General features: G+C 44.5%; 1 protein-coding gene across 7 annotated transcripts; it reads left to right on the top strand.

The window, feature by feature from the left end:
• Positions 1-8,419: 8,419 nt before the first annotated feature.
• mak (male germ cell-associated kinase) lies at positions 8,420-22,157 on the top strand. Of its 7 annotated transcripts, none has more exons than XM_047014003.1 (15): positions 8,420-8,680; positions 10,873-10,927; positions 11,047-11,168; positions 11,807-11,889; positions 12,089-12,221; positions 12,453-12,624; positions 12,847-13,014; positions 15,414-15,671; positions 17,846-18,024; positions 18,197-18,336; positions 18,447-18,581; positions 19,727-19,825; positions 20,621-20,740; positions 21,577-21,672; positions 21,771-22,157. In XM_047014003.1, the coding sequence occupies exons 1-15, from the start codon at positions 8,580-8,582 to the stop codon at positions 21,929-21,931; spliced, it is 2,022 nt and encodes a 673-aa protein (XP_046869959.1). In that variant the 5' UTR covers positions 8,420-8,579; the 3' UTR covers positions 21,932-22,157. The 7 variants fall into 7 exon arrangements, with proteins under 7 accessions (XP_046869959.1, XP_046869960.1, XP_046869961.1 ...); XM_047014004.1 differs by lacking the exon at positions 11,807-11,889 and adding an exon at positions 11,482-11,561; XM_047014007.1 differs by lacking the exon at positions 8,420-8,680 and adding an exon at positions 8,953-9,372.
• The last annotated feature ends 395 nt before the right edge of the window (positions 22,158-22,552 follow it).

The following is a 22,552-nucleotide window of genomic DNA, read 5'->3' as shown; positions in this document are numbered from 1 at the left end:
GGACCTGATACAAGCGTCGTGTAATTAAAAGCAGTAGTGGTGGAGATGAGCTAGGGAGCGCGGGAACATTATACCTCAATAAAACCCTAGTCTCCCAGCAGGGATGGAGCTCTATGCTGGGTTTTCTTTCAACATATTTTCTGTATCCACACACCACTGGCGCATGTACACACATATTATAGTTTTCACTATATTATTGAGGGACATATGCTATATAGAACTCAAGGCATTACGGTTTCTTGTTGAGCCAATGAATAATAAATAAATATACAAATATTTATATATAGTCTACTATTGGTAAATGATTATACAAATTCTTACAAATTTTAAAATGGCATATTTATATATAGTCTACTGTTGGTAAATTATTATAAAAATCCTTACTAATTTTAAAATGGCATCAACTGACATTTCCACCTTAATTGCATATGCCCACTTCAATTCACGATGCACGCATCACTTCCGCATATTGCATAAACCAAATCAACAACTTCCGGGAGCAAGCAGAAGTTAGTTAGGTCTCAAACACAAAATGCCGGTTTTTAGGAGGAGTTAGGGTGTTCTTTCCAAAATGACAATCAACAATGTAGGCTACATAAGATTATATGTTGCGGCCCTTCAAGTGTAACCAGTGTAATTTCTGCGTTGTGTAATAAATGTGACCCGTGGGCAACCGTTGCTGAAACGCAATATTTATTTCCTGTGTAAGCACACCAACAGAAACATAATTTGGTATGGAACGCCAAGTTAGTCAAAATTAAATAAATATATAAATAGGTAAATAAATAAATACATAAATAAATATGGCTATGAAATAAACTCTGAAATAAAACAAAGATGGCAATAAATATATAAATATAGCATTATATAATTATATAGCTGAATCCATTTACCGACATCAATAAATAAATACATTTATTTATTTCAAAATGACGTTTTTGTAAAGACAACATTTATTTATTTCATGGGACTTTTATTTCCTAATGCCACATGTATTGATTTTTTGAGACTTTTACACACCACATTTATTTCCACATATATTTCCACACCACATTTATTTCTGTGCTGTATTTATTTCTGATCTCACATGCAAACGAGAGGGGCGTGGTTAACTTCAGACCAACGCAGCTGCACACAAGATCGAAGGCAGATAGGGACACCTAGATTCGGTAGATAATGGAAGACATTAGCCGTGTCAGAGATCGCATGGTGGCCTTAGAGATCAAATTGATCAGCATGGCTTGTCAGGATATATTAATTTGGCACACATAGTAGATTTTGTAGAGTTACTTGGGCGGATAAGTGCTCTACAGAACATAGATATTGAAGTCTTAAATAGTTTGAGACTTATTGAGCACTGTTCGTGTGCAAGATGTACAGGTAGTGGGGGGTGATTAGTGCCAGGTAATGTTAGCTAACACAACCGAAACAAATAAGACAATCACTGCCACCGCTACATCACTCTGCTATTATGTGGATAGCTAGGTCGATAAGGCACCTAGCTATATCTATCTAGCCTCACCATTATGCCATGCCGGTATTACCATTTAGTGAGACGAGACCTGAAGTAAAGCCAGACCATTCCAAACATTACCCATACCTATGGATTTACAGTACTGCTTCAAATTGAAGTTCTTAACGCTTTGTTATTATTGGCAATTTAAAGTTGCAACTAACCAAGTCGTAGCTAGACCAAGACCCATTCAACACGGTACACAATACCCAAACCCAGATATTAAAATGTATGGAATTATTCAATATTAAATCGAACCACTACCACTAGACTCGTTTTAGTGACCATTCAGTGACAAAATGGGTTTGGCTGTTCAGGTATGTGCCAATACAGCACAACACTACTAGCTCTACAGTAGCTAGCTCTAGCTGAAATGGCCACACTGATGTCGTCCTTTTACTATTTCGCCAGCTAACTAACCAGCTAACCCGCCATTTGGCCTACAGTTGCCGACTTCGAGCCCGGTGATAGCTAACATACCACCTAGGAAGACGTAGTGGTGGCAGTGATTGTTAGCTTTGCAGACTAGTTACACGTCACACGAGTGAAAGCAATGTTTACAAAGGTAACTTAAACGCTACCTCATAGCTATCAAAGACCAAGTCCCCACACGTAGGCTACTAGGTCACCGCCATCACTCCCATTGGGAACCAATGATAAAAAGGCAGAGACGACAAAGACATTATGGGCAAAGCTTGTCTACATTGTATGCTTTTTGGCAGTGCGATGCCACTGTCACCCCCAATACAGGTAGCATTGCTATCTAGGAATCTAGGTGTGCAGCTGCGTTGGTCTGAAAATAACCACACCCTTCTCGTTTGCATGTGAGATCGGAAATAAATACAGCACAGAAATAAATGGTGTGGAAATAAATGTGAAAATAAATATGGTGGGTAAAAGTCTCAAAAAATTAATAAATGTGGCATTAGGAAATAAAAGTCCCATGAAATAAATAAACGTCATTTTGAAATAAATAAATGTATTTATTTATTGATGCCGGTAAATGGATTCAGCTATATTATTATATAATGCTATATTTATATATTTATTGCCATCTTTGTTTTATTTCAGAGTTTATTTCATAGCCATATTTATTTATGTATGTATTTAGTTATGTATTTAATTTGGACTAACTTGGCGTTCCATAGTTTGGTGAGTCTCTCGTTTGCTAGCTCCACTCTTAATGCTAGCCCCCACATGTAGCAAAAGAAAAAAACATATAAACCATATGTCACAGGGATATTTCACAAAAATAGTTCAGATATATTAAACTAATTTTAATAATCAGTTGTAAGAGGATAGATAATAACATACACAACTATTTTTAAAAGCAATATTAATTTGATAGTTTTTCCTACTGATTCAACCGCCAACCTCATTCCCAGCATATATCAAACAGGAAAGAGGAAGGGGGGGAAAAGGAATAAAACAAGGGGAGACAGGGGGGGCTACCAGAGACCCCACTACCAGAGAAAGGCTCTGCCAATACCAGTGTGCTTGTGATTTCAAAATAAAAGATTAAAAAAGAAACTGAAATACACGTAACAGAATATGTTGTGCAATTATTCAAACTGTTACACAAGCAAGAGGGAAAAGGGGTTAAATTCTACGTTTGAGTTTCATTGACAATTACGAAGGTAAGGTTTATGTAGTTAGCTCACACAGTAAAAGTAGCCAATGCTAGCTAGGCTAGCTCTAGCTATCTACGATTTGAGCAGTAATGTTAGCAAGCTAGGCTAGCTAGCCAACAATTTTTTGCTACACTATAATTTACTAAATTATCTGTCAGCTTGTCTTTAATGTTATTTAACATAAATAATTGGTCTGTTATATTTGTTATATGGGTAGGCCTAATAGCCTATAACATGTGTCTCAGTTTCATACAAATATCTGCCATCTGGAAACTGAAGAGATCTCGGTTGATGAAAAAAAGCGCGAAGGCGCACAATCTGAATGTAGGGTTTAAAATTTGAGCAATAAGGGTTAGCATGCCTGTTTTTATTATTAGTCCAGGGGTGCAAACTCATCAGGGATGAAAAAGGTGCCGCTTGCGTTCGCAGATTAGGTTACTTGGAGGTAACCTAATCCCCCCCCCCCCCCTCCCCCCCAGAGATCTACACGAATCACACAAATGACCTATTTTGGATCAACAACTGAGAGGCAGCTAAATCTTTTTTTGCGTTTTGGACGTCCATATGGACGTCCATAGACTGACGGCGATGGCTGCTGATCTTTGCCTGGATGGACGGACGGCGATGCTGTTCAGAGTGCCGTCCATAGAGGGAGCATATATTTTGGACGGCGTCATAGCCGTCCATATGGACGGCGATGCTGTTCAGAGTGCCGTCCATAGAGGGAGCAGATATTTTGGACGGCGATGGATTAGCAGGGACGTCCCTCGTGCCGTCCATAGAGGGAGCAGGTATTTTGGACGGCGTCATAGCCGTCCATATGGACGGCGATGCTGTTCAGAGTGCCGTCCATAGAGGGAGCAGATATTTTGGACGGCGATGGATTGAATGTTTAGCAGGCTGTTGAGCTAACAGAACTGCCGAAGGCTACCATAGCATGTAGCTAGCTACATTAACTTTGGATGACTCAATCTTTTGTCAAGTTAATTTGTATGAATTGCATGTTAGTGCAATATTTACGCATTTATTCTGTTTTTTTACATAATCAGCAGTATGATCTCATGACAATATAGACTTGAAAAACAATATGTTATGGTTTGGGTTTGCCTATAGGCTACATATATTTTAATTATTTCGAGAATTGTTAATAAAGACTCATTTAAAATGTTAACATTGTGTTATGACCCTATGAAATACATTGCCATTTAGGTCTTTTAAACCGTCAGTTTAAAGTGTTTTATGGGTGGATTTGAAGCCACCAGTCAGTAGCTCCAATCTTGCGCACTAACTTTGCGCACGGAGACAAACGCAAAACAACAAACACTCGCTTGGAGCGGAGACCAATGCAAAACACAATACAATGTGTTGAGCCAAACCAAAGCCGTCAAAGGCTACCATGAATGTAGCTACAACAACCGTGGATGACTCAATAAGTTTTGTCACGTTATTTTGTATGAATTGCATTTAAGTGAAGGCTATATATTTACGCCTTTATTTTATTTTTAACATACAAAAGTAGGCCAATCAACAATAGAATCTCATGACAATACAGACTTGAAAAACAATATGTTATGGTTAGGGTTTGCCTAGATATAGGCTACATATATTTTAATTATTTCGAGAATTGTTAATAAAGACTCAATTAAGATTTTAACATTGTGTTATGACCCTATGAAATACATTGCCCTTTAGGTCTTTTAAGCCGTCAGTTTAAAGTGTTTTATGGGTGGATTTGGAGCCAACAGTCAGTAGCTCCAATGTTGCGCACGAACCACTTTGAGCGGAGACAAATGCAAAACGTAATAGCCTATGGGCCTAACACTCCAAATTTTAAAATGTTAAATGAGTCTTTATTAACAATTCTCGAAATAATTAAAATATATGTAGCCTATAGGCAAACCCAAACCATAACATATTGTTTTTCAAGTCTATATTGTCATGAGATCATACTGCTGATTATGTAAAAAAACAGAATAAATGCGTAAATATTGCACTAACATGCAATTCATACAAATTAACTTGACAAAAGATTGAGTCATCCAAAGTTAATGTAGCTAGCTACATGCTATGGTAGCCTTCGGCAGTTCTGTTAGCTCAACAGCCTGCTAAACATTCAATCCATCGCCGTCCAAAATATCTGCTCCCTCTATGGACGGCACTCTGAACAGCATCGCCGTCCATATGGACGGCTATGACGCCGTCCAAAATACCTGCTCCCTCTATGGACGGCACGAGGGACGTCCCTGCTAATCCATCGCCGTCCAAAATATCTGCTCCCTCTATGGACGGCACTCTGAACAGCATCGCCGTCCATATGGACGGCTATGACGCCGTCCAAAATATATGCTCCCTCTATGGACGGCACTCTGAACAGCATCGCCGTCCGTCCATCCAGGCAAAGATCAGCAGCCATCGCCGTCAGTCTATGGACGTCCATATGGACGTCCAAAACGCAAAAAAAGATTTAGCTCCTAATGCAACAACTGCGAATTTCGCGAAAGGTGACGAGTTCGAACTCCTGCAAAGTCAAGTTTCTAACTTCACCGGAAATTCTAGACCTGGCCTGGCCTTGTTACGCAGCTCTCTTATTGTGTGCTTACTTTGGCGCTGATGGACACTTTGTCTTATTGATCGTTTAAATACATTTCGCCCTGAAAGCTAACTGTTTATCTCCCATGGTGTTGTTAAACATGTAAGTGAACGGATGTGTTGAGATGGGTGGTCTACGCTGTTTGACAAGCGTAGGTAAGCAGCGCTGTCTACTTGCAGCATCCCACTATTACAGACATTACTGTGACACAAAAAGTAATGTTTTAGACCAGGGGTGGCCAACCCTGGTCCTCGAGAGCCTCAGTCCTGCATGTTTTAGATGTTTCCCTGCTCCAGCACACCTGATTCAAATGAATGGTCGTTATCCAAGCCTGAGAATGACCGTTCATTTGAATCAGGTGTGCTGAAGCAGGGAAACATCTAAAACATGCAGGACTGAGGCTCTCGAGGACCAGGGTTGGCCACCCCTGTTTTAGACTAATGATACAAATAGGCCTACCAGTTATTAGCCTACTTCTAATCAGGCTCCCTGCATGACTTTATTTAAGATCCTGTTGTACCACTGTCCGGTAAGAGACTGCACCCACGAAATTGTTTTAGCTGCACTGTAATACTGTAGGCGTTATATTGTTGCATACAAATTGAGATGCTGCCATTTTTGCCCAGTACCTGGTGACTGAGTTGTGGCTACACCACTGTACCGATCAATGAGCACGTAACATGAAAATGAACACGTGTAAACTATAGCATGCCTTAGGATACTAAGAATAATGATATTTTGTTCAAGAAACTTCCTCCTCTGGTTGTTGGACACCAAGTCCCACAAAGCCTTGCGCTCGACATTGTCAGCTGGCAGCTCACGCGTCGTTCTCTGTGGACGTTTCCAAGGAGATGATTCACACACCTTATCTTAACTGTGAGGACGCTTCTTGAATTCTGTCTGTCTTCAGGGCCAGACTATCTGTTAGCGCCCAGGAAACTGTCTAAGGGAGGAACAACACCCGGAATGGTGAGTTTACGGACAAGATAATGTTAGAATGTGATAGTACATGCTACTTCTAAAACGGTTTTGGTCCGAAGTCAAACCTCTCAAAAAGGCAAACGCGTCAGCGGTGCCGCGTGCAGTTTAATTTAGAGAAATATTGTTCGGAAACCGAGAATGTGTATTTGTTTATTTGACCTTTACTACTCTACATTTTTGTTCTTTACTCATAGATGATAAATGAAGCTTCCCGAAAACGAATGAGAAAGATTATATTTACATAAATAGCCCGTTGCTAAGAAATACAGCTTTTCCAGAAGCTGTCACAAGTGCATGGGTCAACTGTCATAGTGTTAGTGGTGTGTGTGGACCTGTTTGTGTACACATGTGTTCGTGTGTGTGTTGGGGGGGGGGGGGGGGGGGGGGGGGGGGCAACTCCCTGTTCCCTATTCTGTTACAAGAACAACTCCCTGTTCCCAGTTTCACTGTGGACCTCGAATAGCCTAGCTTCTTGCTGTCATCTGCCCTTGATGCATGTTTCTAATTCCCACTAAATCCCTCTCTAAGGGATTACGATATGTGAAAGGTAAGTGCAGGTCTGCAATCTGTTCCCATCTCACCCAGTGAGCAGCTCTCTGTTTGGGAAGCCAGCACATCAGCGTTGTTTAAACTGACAATGTGTTGACTTTATATCAGCCTGGGGTTGATTTATAAACAACCAGTGTTGAGCTATGACATCCATATATGTAAGTGTAGAAGTGTAATACAAGTTTTTATTTGTGTAATATACAGTGTAATAGAATAATCCAGTACACACTTTTGGTACCTGATGTTTTGCTGTACTTCCTACATGTGGCATTTGTATGTCGATGAAGCATCTGTTAAATTAATAATCAGTAAGTTGTTTGAAGGAGAGCAGTAAAGCAGTGTGTGTGTGTGCATGACTCCACATCTTTCCACTCAGCTCTCTGGGTAAGTGCCCCGTGGGGGCGTGGCCTCTGCCTGAAATCCAATTGCTCGTCTGGGCATCTGGGACGCTGCTGGGAAAGGATGTAATGTCCTATTTGCATCACTGGGGCTAATCTCTGGAGGCTTTGTGTGTGTAGAAACTGTGTGTATAGATTGCATGTGTGTCGTCTCCCCTGGTGGCCATGCTGGCGGCTTTGAGACACCTAATCCTCCTGCTCACCTCTCTACTTGGTGGAGGAGAGGAGGCCCTGATCTAGGTGTTGCAGAGGAAGGGTTCAGAACCCCTCCATCAGATGTCTTGTGTCGTGTTCCTCTTCAGATGATGTCTTCTTCCTTCCAGAGCTGACCTGCAGACAGGAGACACCAGGATACACCAGAGAGACACCAGAGAGACACCAGAGAGACACCAGAGAGACACCAGGAGACACCAGAGAGACACCAGGAGACACCAGGAGACACCAGAGAGACACCAGGAGACACCGAGAGACACCAGGAGACACCAGAGAGACACCAGAGAGACACCAGAGAGACACCAGAGAGACACCAGAGAGACACCAGGAGACACCAGAGAGACACCAGAGAGACACCATAGAGACACCAGGAGACACCAGGAGACACCAGAGAGACACCAGGAGACACCAGAGACACCAGAGAGACACCAGGAGACACCAGAGAGACACCAGGAGACACCAGAGAGACACCAGGATACACCAGAGAAACCAGAGAGACACCAGGAGACACATTACTTAGAGAGGAGAGCAAAACAGAGAGAGACATAGAGATAGATATTGACATAAATAACAACAGAGAAAGAGAGAAAAATAGAGGTAGAGAGAGACATATAGAGAGAGACCGATAGAAAGGGGAGACACAGATAAAGAGACTGTAACTCATATGGACGGCGGCCTGGCCAGGTTGAGGCGGAGGTGAGAGGATGAATCGCTACACCACCCTGAGGCAGCTGGGAGACGGAACCTACGGCAGCGTTCTGCTGGGGAAGAGCAACGAGTCTGGAGAGCTGGTGGCTATCAAGAGGTATGAGGGGGAGAGAGAGAGTCTGGAGACCTGGTGGCTATCAAGAGGTATGAGGGGGAGAGAGAGTCTGGAGAGCTGGTGGCTATCAAGAGGTATAAGGGGGAGAGAGAGAGTCTGGAGACCTGGTGGCTATCAAGAGGGACAAGGGGGAGAGAGAGAGTCTGGAGACCTGGTGGCTATCAAGAGGTATGAGGGAGAGAGAGAGTCTGGAGACCTGGTGGCTATCAAGAGGGATGAGGGGGAGAGAGAGTCTGGAGACCTGGTGGCTATCAAGAGGGATGAGGGGGAGAGAGAGTCTGGAGACCTGGTGGCTATCAAGAGGGATGAGGGGGAGAGAGAGTCTGGAGACCTGGTGGCTATCAAGAGGTATAAGGGGGAGAGAGAGAGAGTCTGGAGAGCTGGTGGCTATCAAGAGGTATAAGGGGGAGAGAGAGAGTCTGGAGACCTGGTGGCTATCAAGAGGTATGAGGGAGAGAGAGAGTCTGGAGACCTGGTGGCTATCAAGAGGGATGAGGGGGAGAGAGAGTCTGGAGACCTGGATGGCTATCAAGAGGGATGAGGGGGAGAGAGAGTCTGGAGACCTGGTGGCTATCAAGAGGTATAAGGGGGAGAGAGAGCGTCTGGAGAGCTGGTGGCTATCAAGAGGTATAAGGGGGAGAGAGAGAGTCTGGAGACCTGGTGGCTATCAAGAGGGACGAGGGGGAGTGAGTGTTTACTTAGGCTATATAGTAGTAGAGGGTTAGGGTTAGTAGATGATACTCTAGGGTTAGGGTCAGGGTTAGAGTTAGTAGGGTTAGGGTTAGTAGGGTTAGGGTTAGTAGAGGATACTCTAATGTGCTGATTTAGAGGACCGCTGTATGCCTTCATTGATTCCTTAGGGAGTGTGTCTGTGATGGCATTCCTTAGGGACTGTGTCTGTGATGGCAGGCATGTGGTGGGATCATCATCAGGGCGACACCCAGCCTTACAGTAGTGACAGTAGGCGTGTTCAGAAATGCATGAGAGCACTTGGAAACAGTGCTGAGGAGAACAGCTCTGGGTATTCTGCAAGCTGATGCTTTCTCCATGCAGTTGAAAGCAGTGAAAGTGTGTGTGAGCGTGTGTGCTACTGCCCCTAGCAACGTTACCTGCCTTGTAATGAACACCACAATGTTCAACCTTGTTTGGTGTTGTGTTTCATGACTTGACAACCCAGAAGAGATGCATTGCTATTTAAACTAGAGAGGGTTGTTGGGCGTGTTTGCGTTGGTTGCAGATGGGTCCGTTTTTTAACTGATATTTCTGTATATTTTATATAAAAATGCATACTTATTATTTATGAAGATTGCATAGATTTAAAAGCACACATTTGTTGCTGCTCATTTACAACTCAAAATACTAAGGGTGAAGTGTAGAATGAAACGATTGTTTCATTGGTTGGTAGTGCAAAAACAAAACTGAGTTTTAAAGGCGGGAAAATAGGTAGTCTAAGTAGAGCTACCACAGCCTACTAGTTTTGCATTTCAACCACGTTTCCTGCCATAACACCAGCCTGGGGTGTATTGTTTTGTCAGCTGTAGGTATATGTAGGTAGCAAAATAGTGTTCACTTCTGTACTGAACCAGACTTGTATTCTTTTACTTACTAATATAATCCTAAACCGTGCATCGATTCTGTACAGTGACACGCCACACAAGCTTGAGTTCAAATACATTATTTAATGTGACATTACGTATTGTACATACAAGTCTTAAATTGCTTAAATGTATGATGTGCTTGTCAATCAGTCTGCCGAACGTAAATCCCAATGCAAGCAACGCAATTGGGACCAAGACGAACATTTTGACACCGACATTGTCTATGTTGTCCAAATATTGAGGGATCCTTAGGGGTGGGAATAAATAAGAATACAAAAGATATGTGAGAGAACAAAGGTGGTCCCCTTGCCGAGGCAAGGACACCCAATAATATACACATAAATATTTACACTGTTATTTTTGTTATATTTTTACATGTTATCTATTCAATAGAAGCTTTTATTCAAAGCAGCATAGAAATACTGCATATTGAACGTCTAGCAGGACAAGTGAACAGTGTTCATGATGGTTAGGTGTTATGTAAGTCTAATAGTGTTCATGATTATATGGTTCAGTGTTATGTATGTGTCACTGTAGTGGTGGGGAAGATCATAGCATGATGTTTTTACTCCGCAGGATGAAGAGGAAGTTCTACTCCTGGGAAGAATGCATGAACCTGAGAGAAGTTAAGGTAGGGGATGATATATAGTGTAACACAATATATTATTTATTTTATATTATTAACAGTGTTTTCTGAGTCTGTAGCAGGATAGGCACACTAAACACAAGATGCGTGATTGTCCTCCTCAGTCGCTGAAGAAGCTGAACCATGCCAACGTGGTGAAGCTGAAGGAGGTGATCCGGGAGAATGACCACCTGTACTTTGTGTTTGAGTATATGAAGGAGAACCTGTACCAGCTGATGAAGGACAGGTGAGCTACCAGCCTGCTGGCTTCTGGATTCACTCTGCTATAATATCAGCTAGAAAACCTCTTGCTGGATTGGCTTACAGTAACATGGCAAATTCACCTTGCAGATGATTCTACCCAGAGCAACGTATTTACAGTACCAGTCAAAAGTTTGGACACATTTTCCCATTGACTGGTACTGTATACAGGTCACATGCTTTGTCCCCATGTGCACATCTTCCTAACAAAGTGATTTATCTCTGAGGGGGGAAATTACTGTGCTCCTAAACAGTCTGAACAATAGGCGTGACAACACTATTAATTCTTCATCTTTCAGGAACAGGTTATTCCCTGAGTCAGTGGTCAGGAACATGAGTTTTCAGATATTACAAGGCCTCTCGTTTATACACAAGCATGGTAGGTGCCTCCACACAGACCAGCTGTGTCCTTCGCATGTCTCTGTCCCTGTGTAGTCCCCCGCCGCACGCACGCACGCTGTTCTGTCAACAGATGTGTGGAAGTGTGGAGGTTGTGTGGAATCTGATGCAGATCATTGGTCTCCACACAACCAATGGGATGCATGCATTTGTACGTTTTTTTTATCGGTTTCCTTCCTTCCTTCCTCGCTTCCTTCCTCCCTCCCTGTATGCCTCCTCTGGCAGGGAGAATAAGATGTTCAGTGAGGGTGAGATTAGGAACATGCTGTTCCAGGTGCTGTCAGGCTTGGCCTTCGTACACAAGCACGGTAAGATGCTGTCCTGCATGGCTGTCTGGGCTTCTCTTTCAGACTTCAATAAACCTTCAAATATCTGTAACAGTGGCTGGTTAGGGTAACCTGCAACCCTTCTAACCACTGAGCTATACCCTCCCCACATGTGCGTGTGTGTATACCAGGCCACATGCATCTGTGCTTACGTGTGTGTTATGTGTGTTGGTGCCTTTAGGGTTTTTCCACAGGGACATGAAGCCAGAGAACCTGCTCTGCATGGGTCCAGAGCTGGTGAAGATTGCTGACTTTGGATTGGCTAGAGAGATCCGCTCTCGTCCTCCGTACACCGACTATGTGTCTACCAGGTGGTAGGTTCACTGCTGCTGCCTTTGTGCCACAGCACACTGGAGTGTGTATGTGTGGGAATCAATGCTTACTGTTATTTCTATGCTATTCTGTTGTTTTGAAGATATTTGTTTATCTGCGTTAGTTGATCTAGCTAGTTGGAAATGTTGTAAAACCCTGAGTGAGGTTCTTGTATGTAAACCAGTTGTGTGTGTGTGTCTATCTGTGCTGTGTGTGCATGCATGTGTGTGCAGGTACCGCGCACCAGAGGTGCTGCTCAGGTCGTCCACCTACAGCTCTCCTATTGACATGTGGGCGGTGGGCTGCATCATGGCTGAGCTCTACACACTCAGGCCTCTGTTCCCTGGCAACAGCGAGGTGGACGAGATTTTCAAGGTGTGCCAGGTGCTGGGGACCGTGAAGAGGGTGAGATACGCTCCTACTGGCTGCTGCCCCGGGCGTGTGGTAGTTTGATTGAATCTTTATTTGTTATCATCATGATCTCAGATTAAAGCTGATCTAAGCAAATCTGATTTTACATTTTAACATTTGACTCATTCAGTAGAAGCTGTTACCCAGAGCGAGGTACAGAACGTGAGTGAACCCAATCTAACCTGGCCTGTGGTCACGCTGATCTTCCTCCATCAGTCTGACTGGCCAGAGGGCTACCAACTTGCCTCTGCTATGAACTTCCGCTTCCCCCAGTGTGTCCCGACCCACCTGAAGACCCTGATCCCCAACGCCAGCCCTGAGGCCATCGCTCTCATGAGAGACCTTCTGCAGTGGGAACCCAAGAAGAGGCCCACCGCAGTGCAGGTATAGTTATACACCCTCAGGTCCATTTAGTTATACACCCTCAGGTCCATTTAGTTATACACCCTCAGGTCCAGGTAGTTATTGTCGGATCTGATTTCTTAGATCATCGAAAAGGACGCTCAGTCGTGGTTGAATCAAATACAAGTAGCTTTATTTATCTCAATACAGGATGCACACACTGTTGCACAAACAAGTGGCTTGCTTCATACTCATAAAAAGTCTGCCCCTTTATAAACATACAGTGCCCTCCAAAAGTATTGGAACAGTGAGGCCAATTCCTTTATTTTTGCTGTAGACTGAAAACATTTGGGCTTGACATCAAACGATGAATGTGAAACCAGAGATCAACGTTTCAGCTTTTATTTCCAGGTATTTACATCAGGATCTGATGCACAAATTAGAAAATATCACCTTTTTGTTCGAACCCACCCATTTGTCACGTGAGCAAAAGTATTGGAACATATGACTGACAGGTGTGTTTTGTTGCCCAGGTGTGTCCTATTACATACATTATTCAATCAATAAATACCACTGAATGTCTACACTCAGGTTCAGATTGGGTAAGATAGGTTTTGTCTATGCAGACTGTATTCAGAGGTGAAAACAACATGAAAACCGGAGCGCTGTCTTTGGGTGAAAAACAAGCAATTGTGAGTCTTAGAGAAGATGGAAAATCAATCAGAGCCATTGCAGAAACATTGGCCATAGCCAGTACAACCATTTGGAATGTCCTGAAGAAGAAGAAAACTACTGGACTAAGTAACAGACGTCGAACAGGTAGACCAAGGAAAACATCAGCAGTTGATGACAGAAACATTGTGAGAGCTGTAAAGAAAGACCCTAAAACAACTGTTAGTGAGATCAGCAACAACCTCCAGATGGCAGGAGTGAAGGTATCACTATCTACTGTTCGCAGAAGACTTCATGAACAAAAGTACAAGGGCTACACCAGAAGATGCAAACCACTCATTAGCAAGAAGAATAGGAAGGCCAGGCTGGAATTTGCCAAAAAGTACAGAGATGAACCTCAAAAATTCTGGGACAAAGTTTTATGGACTGATGAGACAAAGATTAACTTTTACCAAAGTGATGGAAAGGCTAAAGTTTGGAGAAAGAAAGGAACTGCTCATGATCCCAAACACACAAGCTCATCTGTGAAACACGGTGGAGGTAATGTCATGGCTTGGGCTTGCATGGCTTCTTCTGGGACGGGCTCATTAATCTTCATTGAGGATGTAACACATGATGGCAGCAGCAAAATGAACTCGGAAGTCTACAGAAACATTTTGTCTGCCAATTTAAGGAAAGATGCAACCAAACTGATTGGCAGAGCCTTCATCATGCAGCAAGATAACGACCCAAAACACACTGCCAAAACAACAAAGGAGTTCATCAGGGGCAAGAAATGGAAGGTATTAGACTGGCCAAGTCAATCTCCAGACTTAAACCCTATAGAGCATGCATTTTACCTGCTTAAGAGGAGACTGAAGGGAGGAACCCCACAAAACAAACAACAACTGAAAGAGGCTGCAGTGAAAGCCTGGGAAAGCATCAAAAAGGAAGAATGCAAAAGTTTGGTGACGTCAATGGGTCACAGACTTGCTGCAGTTATTGAAAGCAAAGGATTTGCAACTAAATATTAAGTCTTATTCACTTAAATATGTTTTAAGTATATCTGTTCCAATACTTTTGATCACATGACAAATGGGTGGATTCAAACAAAATGTGATATTTTCTTAGTTGTGCATCAGATCCTGATGTAAATACCTGGAAATAAAAGCTGAAACGTTGATCTCTGGTCTCACGTTCATTATTTGATGTCAAGCCCAAATGTTTTCAGTCTACAGCAAAAATAAAGGAATTCGCCTCACTGTTCCAATACTTTTGGAGGGCACTGTAAATGTGTTGCAAGATAACTAGTTGTTACCTGTCAATTTCCCTCTCTGCTCCTTGTCAATATTTTATATGCCAAGTGGGCCGGTCTGACATTCAATTCAAGGGTGGAGTGTTCTAATGTCCTAATTTGCCTGGGGCAAAGTTCAGGGTATGAACACTTGTTCCATAACTTTCCATTTAGATGGACACTATGTTTTTCCTATCGTCAATCCTCCTCTCAAGGATCCTTCCCAGATCAGCCTGGTTCACATAAGGACAGACATGACATATTTAAAGGCAGTCTAAATTCAATAGGGAATGTCCTCTAGTTTTCCCACTCCGACATTATACACCCTCAGGTTCAGTTAGTGACATAACCTCTTTTCTAGGGAAGGGTTATATACCCCTGAGGATGATTTGTAAAGTCTTTGGGATGGTATATTCATAAAGATGGTATTTTCATAAAGAGCTAAACTACATCCTCTCCCCCTTCTTCCACTCTCCCTACCTCCTCCATCCCCCAGGCACTAAGGTACCCCTACTTCCAGGTGGGCCAGGTTTTGGGGCCACGCCCCCAGGGCCAGGATGTTCGGAAGATTTCACTGCGGTCATCACAGCCCATGGCCGAGCCCAAAGTTGAGCCCCAGTTGTCCTCCGGGTCAGGCTCCCAGCCCAGGACCAGACCCCTGCAGCAGATTACTCTGCCCCAGGCAGAACTCCACACAGAGGGAGGGCACCATGGACCCTCTGCCCCCCCTGGGCCCCCCCCTCACCCTCAAATGGTGAGGCTTTCAGGAGAGAACGTTTGTTAAAAGATTTATTAAACTATTTATTCAAGCATTGCTCCCCCCAAATGCTAGATAGGTACTGTTGAGATAATCTTAAAGGTTATAGGTTTCATGTAAAGTTTGACTGGGGAAGACTAGAGATTACTCTGGAGATGATGAGATGACAAGAGATGCCTCTGGAGATGACTAGAGATGACTGGAGATGCCTAGAAATGCCTCTGGTGATGATCAGAGAGGACTGGAAATACCTAGAGATTACTCTGGAGATGACTCTGGAGATTACATGAGATGTCTCTGGAGATGACTAGAGATGACTCTGGAGATGACTCTGGAGATGACTAAAGATGACTCTGGAGATGAGGATATGACTCTGGAGATGGCTAGAGATGACTCTGGAGATGACTCTGGAGATTACATGAGATGCCTCTGGAGATGACTAGAGATGACAAGAGATGACTGGAGATGCCTAGAGATGACTCTGGAGATGATTAGAGATAACTCTGGAGATGACAAGAGATGACTGGAGATTACTAGAGATGACTCTGGAGATGAATCTGGAAATGACTAAAGATGACTAGAGATGACTCGGGAGATGACTCTGGAAATGCCTAGAGATGCCTAGAGATGACTCTGGAGATGACTAGAGATAACTCTGGAGATGACTCTGGAAATGCCTAGAGATGACTCTGGAGATGACTAGAGATAACTCTGGAGATGACTCTGGAAATGCCTAGAGATGACTAGAGATTACATGAGATGCCTCTGGAGATGACAAGAGATGACTTTGGAGATGACTAGAGATGACTCTGGAGATGACTAGAGATAACTCTGGAGATGACTCTGGAAATGACTAGAGATGACTCTGGAGATGACTAGAGATGACTCTGGAGATGACAAGAGATGACGAAATGACTCTGGAGATGACAAGAGATGCCTCTGGAGATGACTAGAGATGACTCGTGATATGACAAGAGATGACTCTGGAGATGCCTAGAGATGACTCTGGAGATGACTAGACATAACTCTGGAGATGGCTCTGGAAATGACTAGAGATGACTAGAGATGACTCTGGAGATGACTAGAGATGACTCTGGAGATACCTAGAGATGACTCTGGAGATAACTCTGGAAATGTCTAGAGAGGACTAGAGATGACTCTGGAGATAACAAGAGATGACTGGAGATGACTCTGGAGATACCTAGAGATGACTGGAAATGAATAGAGATGACTCTGGAGATGCCTAGAGATGACTCTGGAGATGCCTAGAGATAACTAGAGATGACTCTGGAGATGACTCTGGAGATGACTAGAGATGACTCTGGAGATGACTCTGGAGATGACTAGACATAACTCTGGAGATGGCTCTGGAAATGACTAGAGATGACTAGAGATGACTCTGGAGATGACTAGAGATGACTCTGGAGATGCCTCTGGAAATGATTAGAGATGACTCTGGAGATGCCTAGAGATGACTCTGGAGATGACTAGAGATAACTGGAAATGACAAAAATGACTCTGGAGATGACCTGTGCACCGGTTGCTTTTCGCTTGGCCATAACTTGCGTTCCTGTTGCTTTCCTAATTGTGTCGATTCTGACTGCACACGTCACTGCTGTTGCGTGCCCTTGTAAGGAGCTGTCGGGGCGTGTATGTATGCAAATTCAGGAGCACGAGGACGCGCTTTCAACTTAAGAAAACTCATCCCAGGGAGCACAGCTCAGAAAACTTCTGCTGCGTAGGAACACATTTTCAAGCATTCATGAATTTGGCAGATGTCTTTTTCTTATGTTGTTTTTCCGAAGCCCGTAAGAAACAATTCAGAAGAAACTTGTTCGAGAATGAGGCCCATTGTTCTTCCCTGTGGGACTTATTTGGTTTACACAACGTATGCTTCATGTTTGGGGCTATCTTTTTGTTATGATCAGTGACCTATGCACTTGTAAAACTCTCTCTTGGAAGTCGCTTTGGATAAAAGCATCTGCTAAATGCATAAATGTAATGTAATGTAAAATGACTCTGGAGATGACTCTGGAGATGACTCTGGAGATGACTCTGGAGAGCATTGGAGTGTTGACTTCATAAGAGCGGGAACCCAGTAGATGTGTTTAAAGTTTAACAGGAGATGACTGGAGATGTGTGTATTCATCAGAGCGTGTGTTGATGTGTAGGCGTCTGGGGACAGTGAGAACAGCGCGGCGGGGATGAGGAGTGGGCGGCGGCGCTGGGGTCAGACGGTGAAGACCTCTGACAGCTGGGAAGAGTCCGACCCCTCAGAGACGGTGTCCCACTCCAAGAAACCCACCCTGGGGGCAGAGGAGAGGAGCAGCAGGGACCCCCACCCCCCACAGTAAGGCAGGGGGAGAGCAGCCTTTGATGTTGTTGAAGGTATTTTACGGTGACTAGTTTGAGATTGTGTTTGATTGGAGGTGTAACTTCCTAAAGGATGTTGTTAGTCACAGCTATGGAGATACGGAGGAGTAGAACACACATTCTTTCCTCACTTCCTGTCACCCCCCCAGACCCAAAGACCAGAAGGCTCTGTACACCTTCAGCACCATCACCAAGCTCCCCAGCAACGTGAAGATCGGCCAATCGGACGGGGGGCTCCCAGGGTCCTCAGCGAGGCAACACTACCTCAGCCAATCACGATATCTCCCTGGTACGACTGGCAAGCCCCTCAGCCAACGCTCAGCATTGCACGTATGACCCAGCCTCCCACCACCACCGCATCCTTAAATAAGCTGTTGCTGTGCTGTCTCTCTTTTGCAGGGTTGATAGGAAAGACCCAGAGTTCAGCAGGGGTGAAGGAGAGCGCTGGGCCCAGTCTCAGAGACCTCTGGGATGGATCCACCAAGCCCCTGGTCCCCTTGTCTGGAGCTGTGTCCGTCACCAGGCTCAACCCAGGTACACTTCCTCTTTGATTTCTCTACTCATATCTATATTGTTAATGCTTTATTATTCTGCAATGATCATTGTACCTCCTGTGCAGCACTTTGGTCAACATGGTTGTTTTTAAACGTGCTCTATAAATAAATATTGATAGATTGATGTACACTTACATGTTATTCATTAAGCAGGCGATTTATTCCAAAGAGACTCACAAATAGTGCATGTAGGCGGAACAGCAGAAAGTCATGGATCAGAAGGGCATAGTAATGTTCATACTGCTATTTGCATGGCTATTTGGGTGGTCAGAGTCAACGAGGAACAAGTCTGTATTTACTAACCACATCCATGGTCTCTATGATACTACTTGCATAGTCCTCCCCCAGCACAACTCAAAGGTTCCAGATCTACCTAGTCTCTCTTGACCCCTGACCCCTGCACACCTAGTCTCCTGACCCCTACACACCTAGTCTCTCTTGACCTGTGACCCCAGCACACCTAGTCTCTCCTGACCCCTACACACCTAGTCTCTCTTGACCTGTGACCCCTACACACCTAGTCTCCTGAGGACAAGGCTGGTGTTCAGGGTGAGTTTAAGGGCGTGGATAGAGAGACTCCATTATTCATTTGTCATGTAGACAGACACAACATGGGGCCTTCCCCATTCTCTCTCTCTTTCAGTCAATTCCTTATTCATGAGATTAAGACTTTTGGTTTAAGATCAGGTGTCTTTGATTGCCTCCCTCCTACCCTGCTCTCAGCCGCCCTTGGTTTTATTTTGACAACTTCATTCTCTCTTGGCTGCTGTGTCGGGCGTGAGATCTTGTTTGTCATCTTTTTTCTGCTCAGACACCATGTTTCTCAGTCTCTCTCACAGTCCAGTTCACCTTTCATCTTTACGTTTCCACTGTCCTCCTCTCCTCCCTCCATCATCTTCCTGTCTCCATGTCTGTCCTCTGTAATGTCCTCCTGTCTGTCTCTGTACCCTCCTCTGTCTGTCTCTGTCTCCTCCTGTACCCTCCTCTGTCTGTCTCCGTCTCCTCCTGTACCCTCCTCTGTCTGTCTCCGTCTCCTCCTGTACCCTCCTCTGTCTGTCTCCGTCTCCTCCTGTACCCTCCTCTGTCTGTCTGCGTCTCCTCCTGTACCCTCCTCTGTCTGCGTAGAGGAGACTGCTTCTAAATCCTCTGATATGGCCTCTGATAAACCTTTGGAGAAATCTGTCCAAAAGGAACGGATCCTGGAGAGACTGGATTCAGCCAAAGGTATATTACAGACAGAACCTTAGAATCTCTCGTATTTGGTTTCCTTGTAGCCTTGCTCTCAATTGAGCCACTCAATTGTAACTCTGCAGCTGTCAGACTGAGTTAACGTGAGAATGGATCAGGCGTAACTAAGCATAGGGGGGTGTGGAGGAAAGGATAGATTGTTTGTGTGTGTGCGTGTGAGATAAGGTTGGAGGGGAGGTTTATGTGAGGGGGTTAAAACACACACTAGTACCCTAGAACCAGGAGGGTTATGTGAGGGGGTTGATACACACACTAGTACCCTAGAACCAGGAGGGTTATGTGAGGGGGTTGATACACACACTAGTACCCTAGAACCGGGAGGTTTGTGTGAGGGGGTTAATACACACACTAGTACCCTAGAACCGGGAGGTTCGTGTGAGGGGGTTAAAACACACACTAGTACCCTAGAACCAGGAGGGTTATGTGAGGGGGTTAATACACACACTAGTACCCTAGAACCAGGAGGGTTATGTGAGGGGGTTGATACACACACTAGTACCCTAGAACCAGGAGGGTTATGTGAGGGGGTTAATACACACACTAGTACCCTAGAACCAGGAGGGTTATGTGAGGGGGTTGATACACACACTAGTACCCTAGAACCAGGAGGGTTATGTGAGGGGGTTGATACACACACTAGTACCCTAGAATCAGGAGGTTTATGTGAGGGGGTTAATACACACACTAGTATCCTAGAACCAGGGACGAACGGCCCAGAGTAGCTTGTGGAGACGTACCGTGGAAGTACACTGGTGTTTCTTGTGTTTGCAGTGAACTTTGTGAGCACAAAGTACAACCTCTCCGGGGGCTACATGCCCTCCTTCCAGAAGAAGGAGGTGGGGTCTGTGGGCCAGAGGCTGCAGCTGGCACCGCTGGGAGGACTGCGTGCAGGTAAGACACCTGTCTCCTCACCTGTCACTTCACCTGTCACACCAGGACAGGTGTGCTGGGAAACCAGGCTCATTATATGGGTTTACCAACGATGCCCTGCTGTACAAACGCTGAGAAACACAACTCAGAATCAAGAATATGTATTATACAACTAATGATCATTGTGAACGGTGCCAAAGAAAAGTAATGTGTCCTGGCTACCTAACCAAACAGATCAATAAAGAACACTAATGAACACATGGGGCTAACCCTAACCATGGCTACCTAACCAAACAGATCTATAAAGAACACTATAATGAACACGTGGGGCTAACCCTAAACCTGGCTACCTAACCAAACAGATCTATAAAGAATTGCAAGTACTCAGCAAGTACAATAGTTTTAAGTCAGTTACAACTAACCAACAAGAGCAACAAGTCTCTCAATAAGAGTCATTGTGATCCTGGAGGAAACATCAGGTCCAGACAAACATTCCTAAGTGCCGTTGTACTCCTGGAACAAGTGCATCTTAAGCCTTTTTTTGAAGGTAGGGAGACAATCAGTGTCTCTGATGGAGGTGGGGAGTTGATTCAACCATTGGGGGGCCAGACAGGAGAAGATTTTGTTGGGACCGGGCGCTCTTGAGCACAAGATGAAGGGTAAATGCTACATCATGTCTCAAACGGATGTATTTAGCTAGCAGACACTTTTATCCAATGTGGATAGGGACCTGCATTTCCATTTCTTTTTCACTCTAATTTATTTCTCTCTTCACTGTCTTGACATTTTTTTCTTTTTTAAAAATGCCTTCACTTACGTTCCCATCTCTCGTCTCCCTCCAACCTTCATCCTCTTAGTCGATCTTTCTTCTTCACTTGACAATAAAAGTGGCAAACAAAAGTCTTCCAAGTTGAAGTCTGCGTCCAGCTCGTCGCAGAGCGAAAGTACTGAAGGTAACAGCGTTCAGACGGGAAGCAGCGGGGTGCGTGTATGTGTGTGTGTTGTGTATGTGCGGGAAGTGTGTGTGTGACTTGTGTTCCCCTGTCTCCAGACTACGAAGGGTGGAGGCACAGGGCGGACCGGGGCCAGGGAAAAGGCCCCAGCTACTCGGCCCTGGGGAAAAGCTCTGTGTCCCTCCTGGCCAGAGCCCCGGCCCCACAGCCCGTCCATGGCAGGGTGGACTGGGGCTCCAAATACGGAGGGAACCGCTAGACATCCAGCCCCAGAGCCAGGCCAACAGCACAGCGCTGAAACTCTTTCCTTTCTGGCCGCCCTGATGATGTTGCCGACCCAAGATTTGTTTAGTGAAGGGATGTCTGGAATAAGTTTGACCACTGAAGTCATGTTGGGTCCATGACTGCCTCAGGGAAGGGAGAACAGGAGAGAGGGAGGGGAGAGGGATGGAGAGAATGAGCGGGAGGGAAGGAGAGGCGTATTGAAGAGTATTCAAACACAGTTGTTTGCTCACAATGTAGAGGGAAGGTAGCGTTGTCTTTCAATCACAATCAAAACGTTCTCAAAACACACCCGGAAGCACATCCAAGCCTTCGTTGTGTCCTGGCTACAGCCAGGCATCGAGGCAGGGGACAGCCTCCGGGGGCTGGATAAACACCAGCTACCTGAAGAGTTGGAACCCTGGAGTCCAGCCCAGCCCCCCTCCTGCAACACCACAGACTACAACGCATCATTTATTTTGTATCATCGTTTTTCAGTCGAAATGCATGTATATTATTTTCAAGCGTATTGTTTACAATTGTCATTCATAATGACAAAATAATTTCCCCCTGCATTTAGCTACCATTGGTGCACAGTTAAGTAATATATACGTTTCTT

Source organism: Hypomesus transpacificus, unplaced genomic scaffold (assembly GCF_021917145.1).
Source record: "Hypomesus transpacificus isolate Combined female unplaced genomic scaffold, fHypTra1 scaffold_214, whole genome shotgun sequence".
Lineage (NCBI taxonomy): Eukaryota > Metazoa > Chordata > Actinopteri > Osmeriformes > Osmeridae > Hypomesus > Hypomesus transpacificus.
The sequence above is the reverse complement of the archived record's forward strand: the minus strand, read 5'-3'. Positions and strand labels throughout refer to the sequence as shown.

Excerpts from the sequence above, each read along its gene's own strand:
- mak (XM_047014003.1), top strand. The coding sequence starts at position 8,580 with ATGAATCGCTACACCACCCTGAGGCAGCTGGGAGACGGAACCTACGGC. Across the intron at positions 8,681-10,872 it reads GAGCTGGTGGCTATCAAGAG|GATGAAGAGGAAGTTCTACT; the intron begins GTATGAGGGGGA and ends TTTACTCCGCAG. Across the intron at positions 15,672-17,845 it reads CCCCCCCTCACCCTCAAATG|GCGTCTGGGGACAGTGAGAA; the intron begins GTGAGGCTTTCA and ends GTTGATGTGTAG.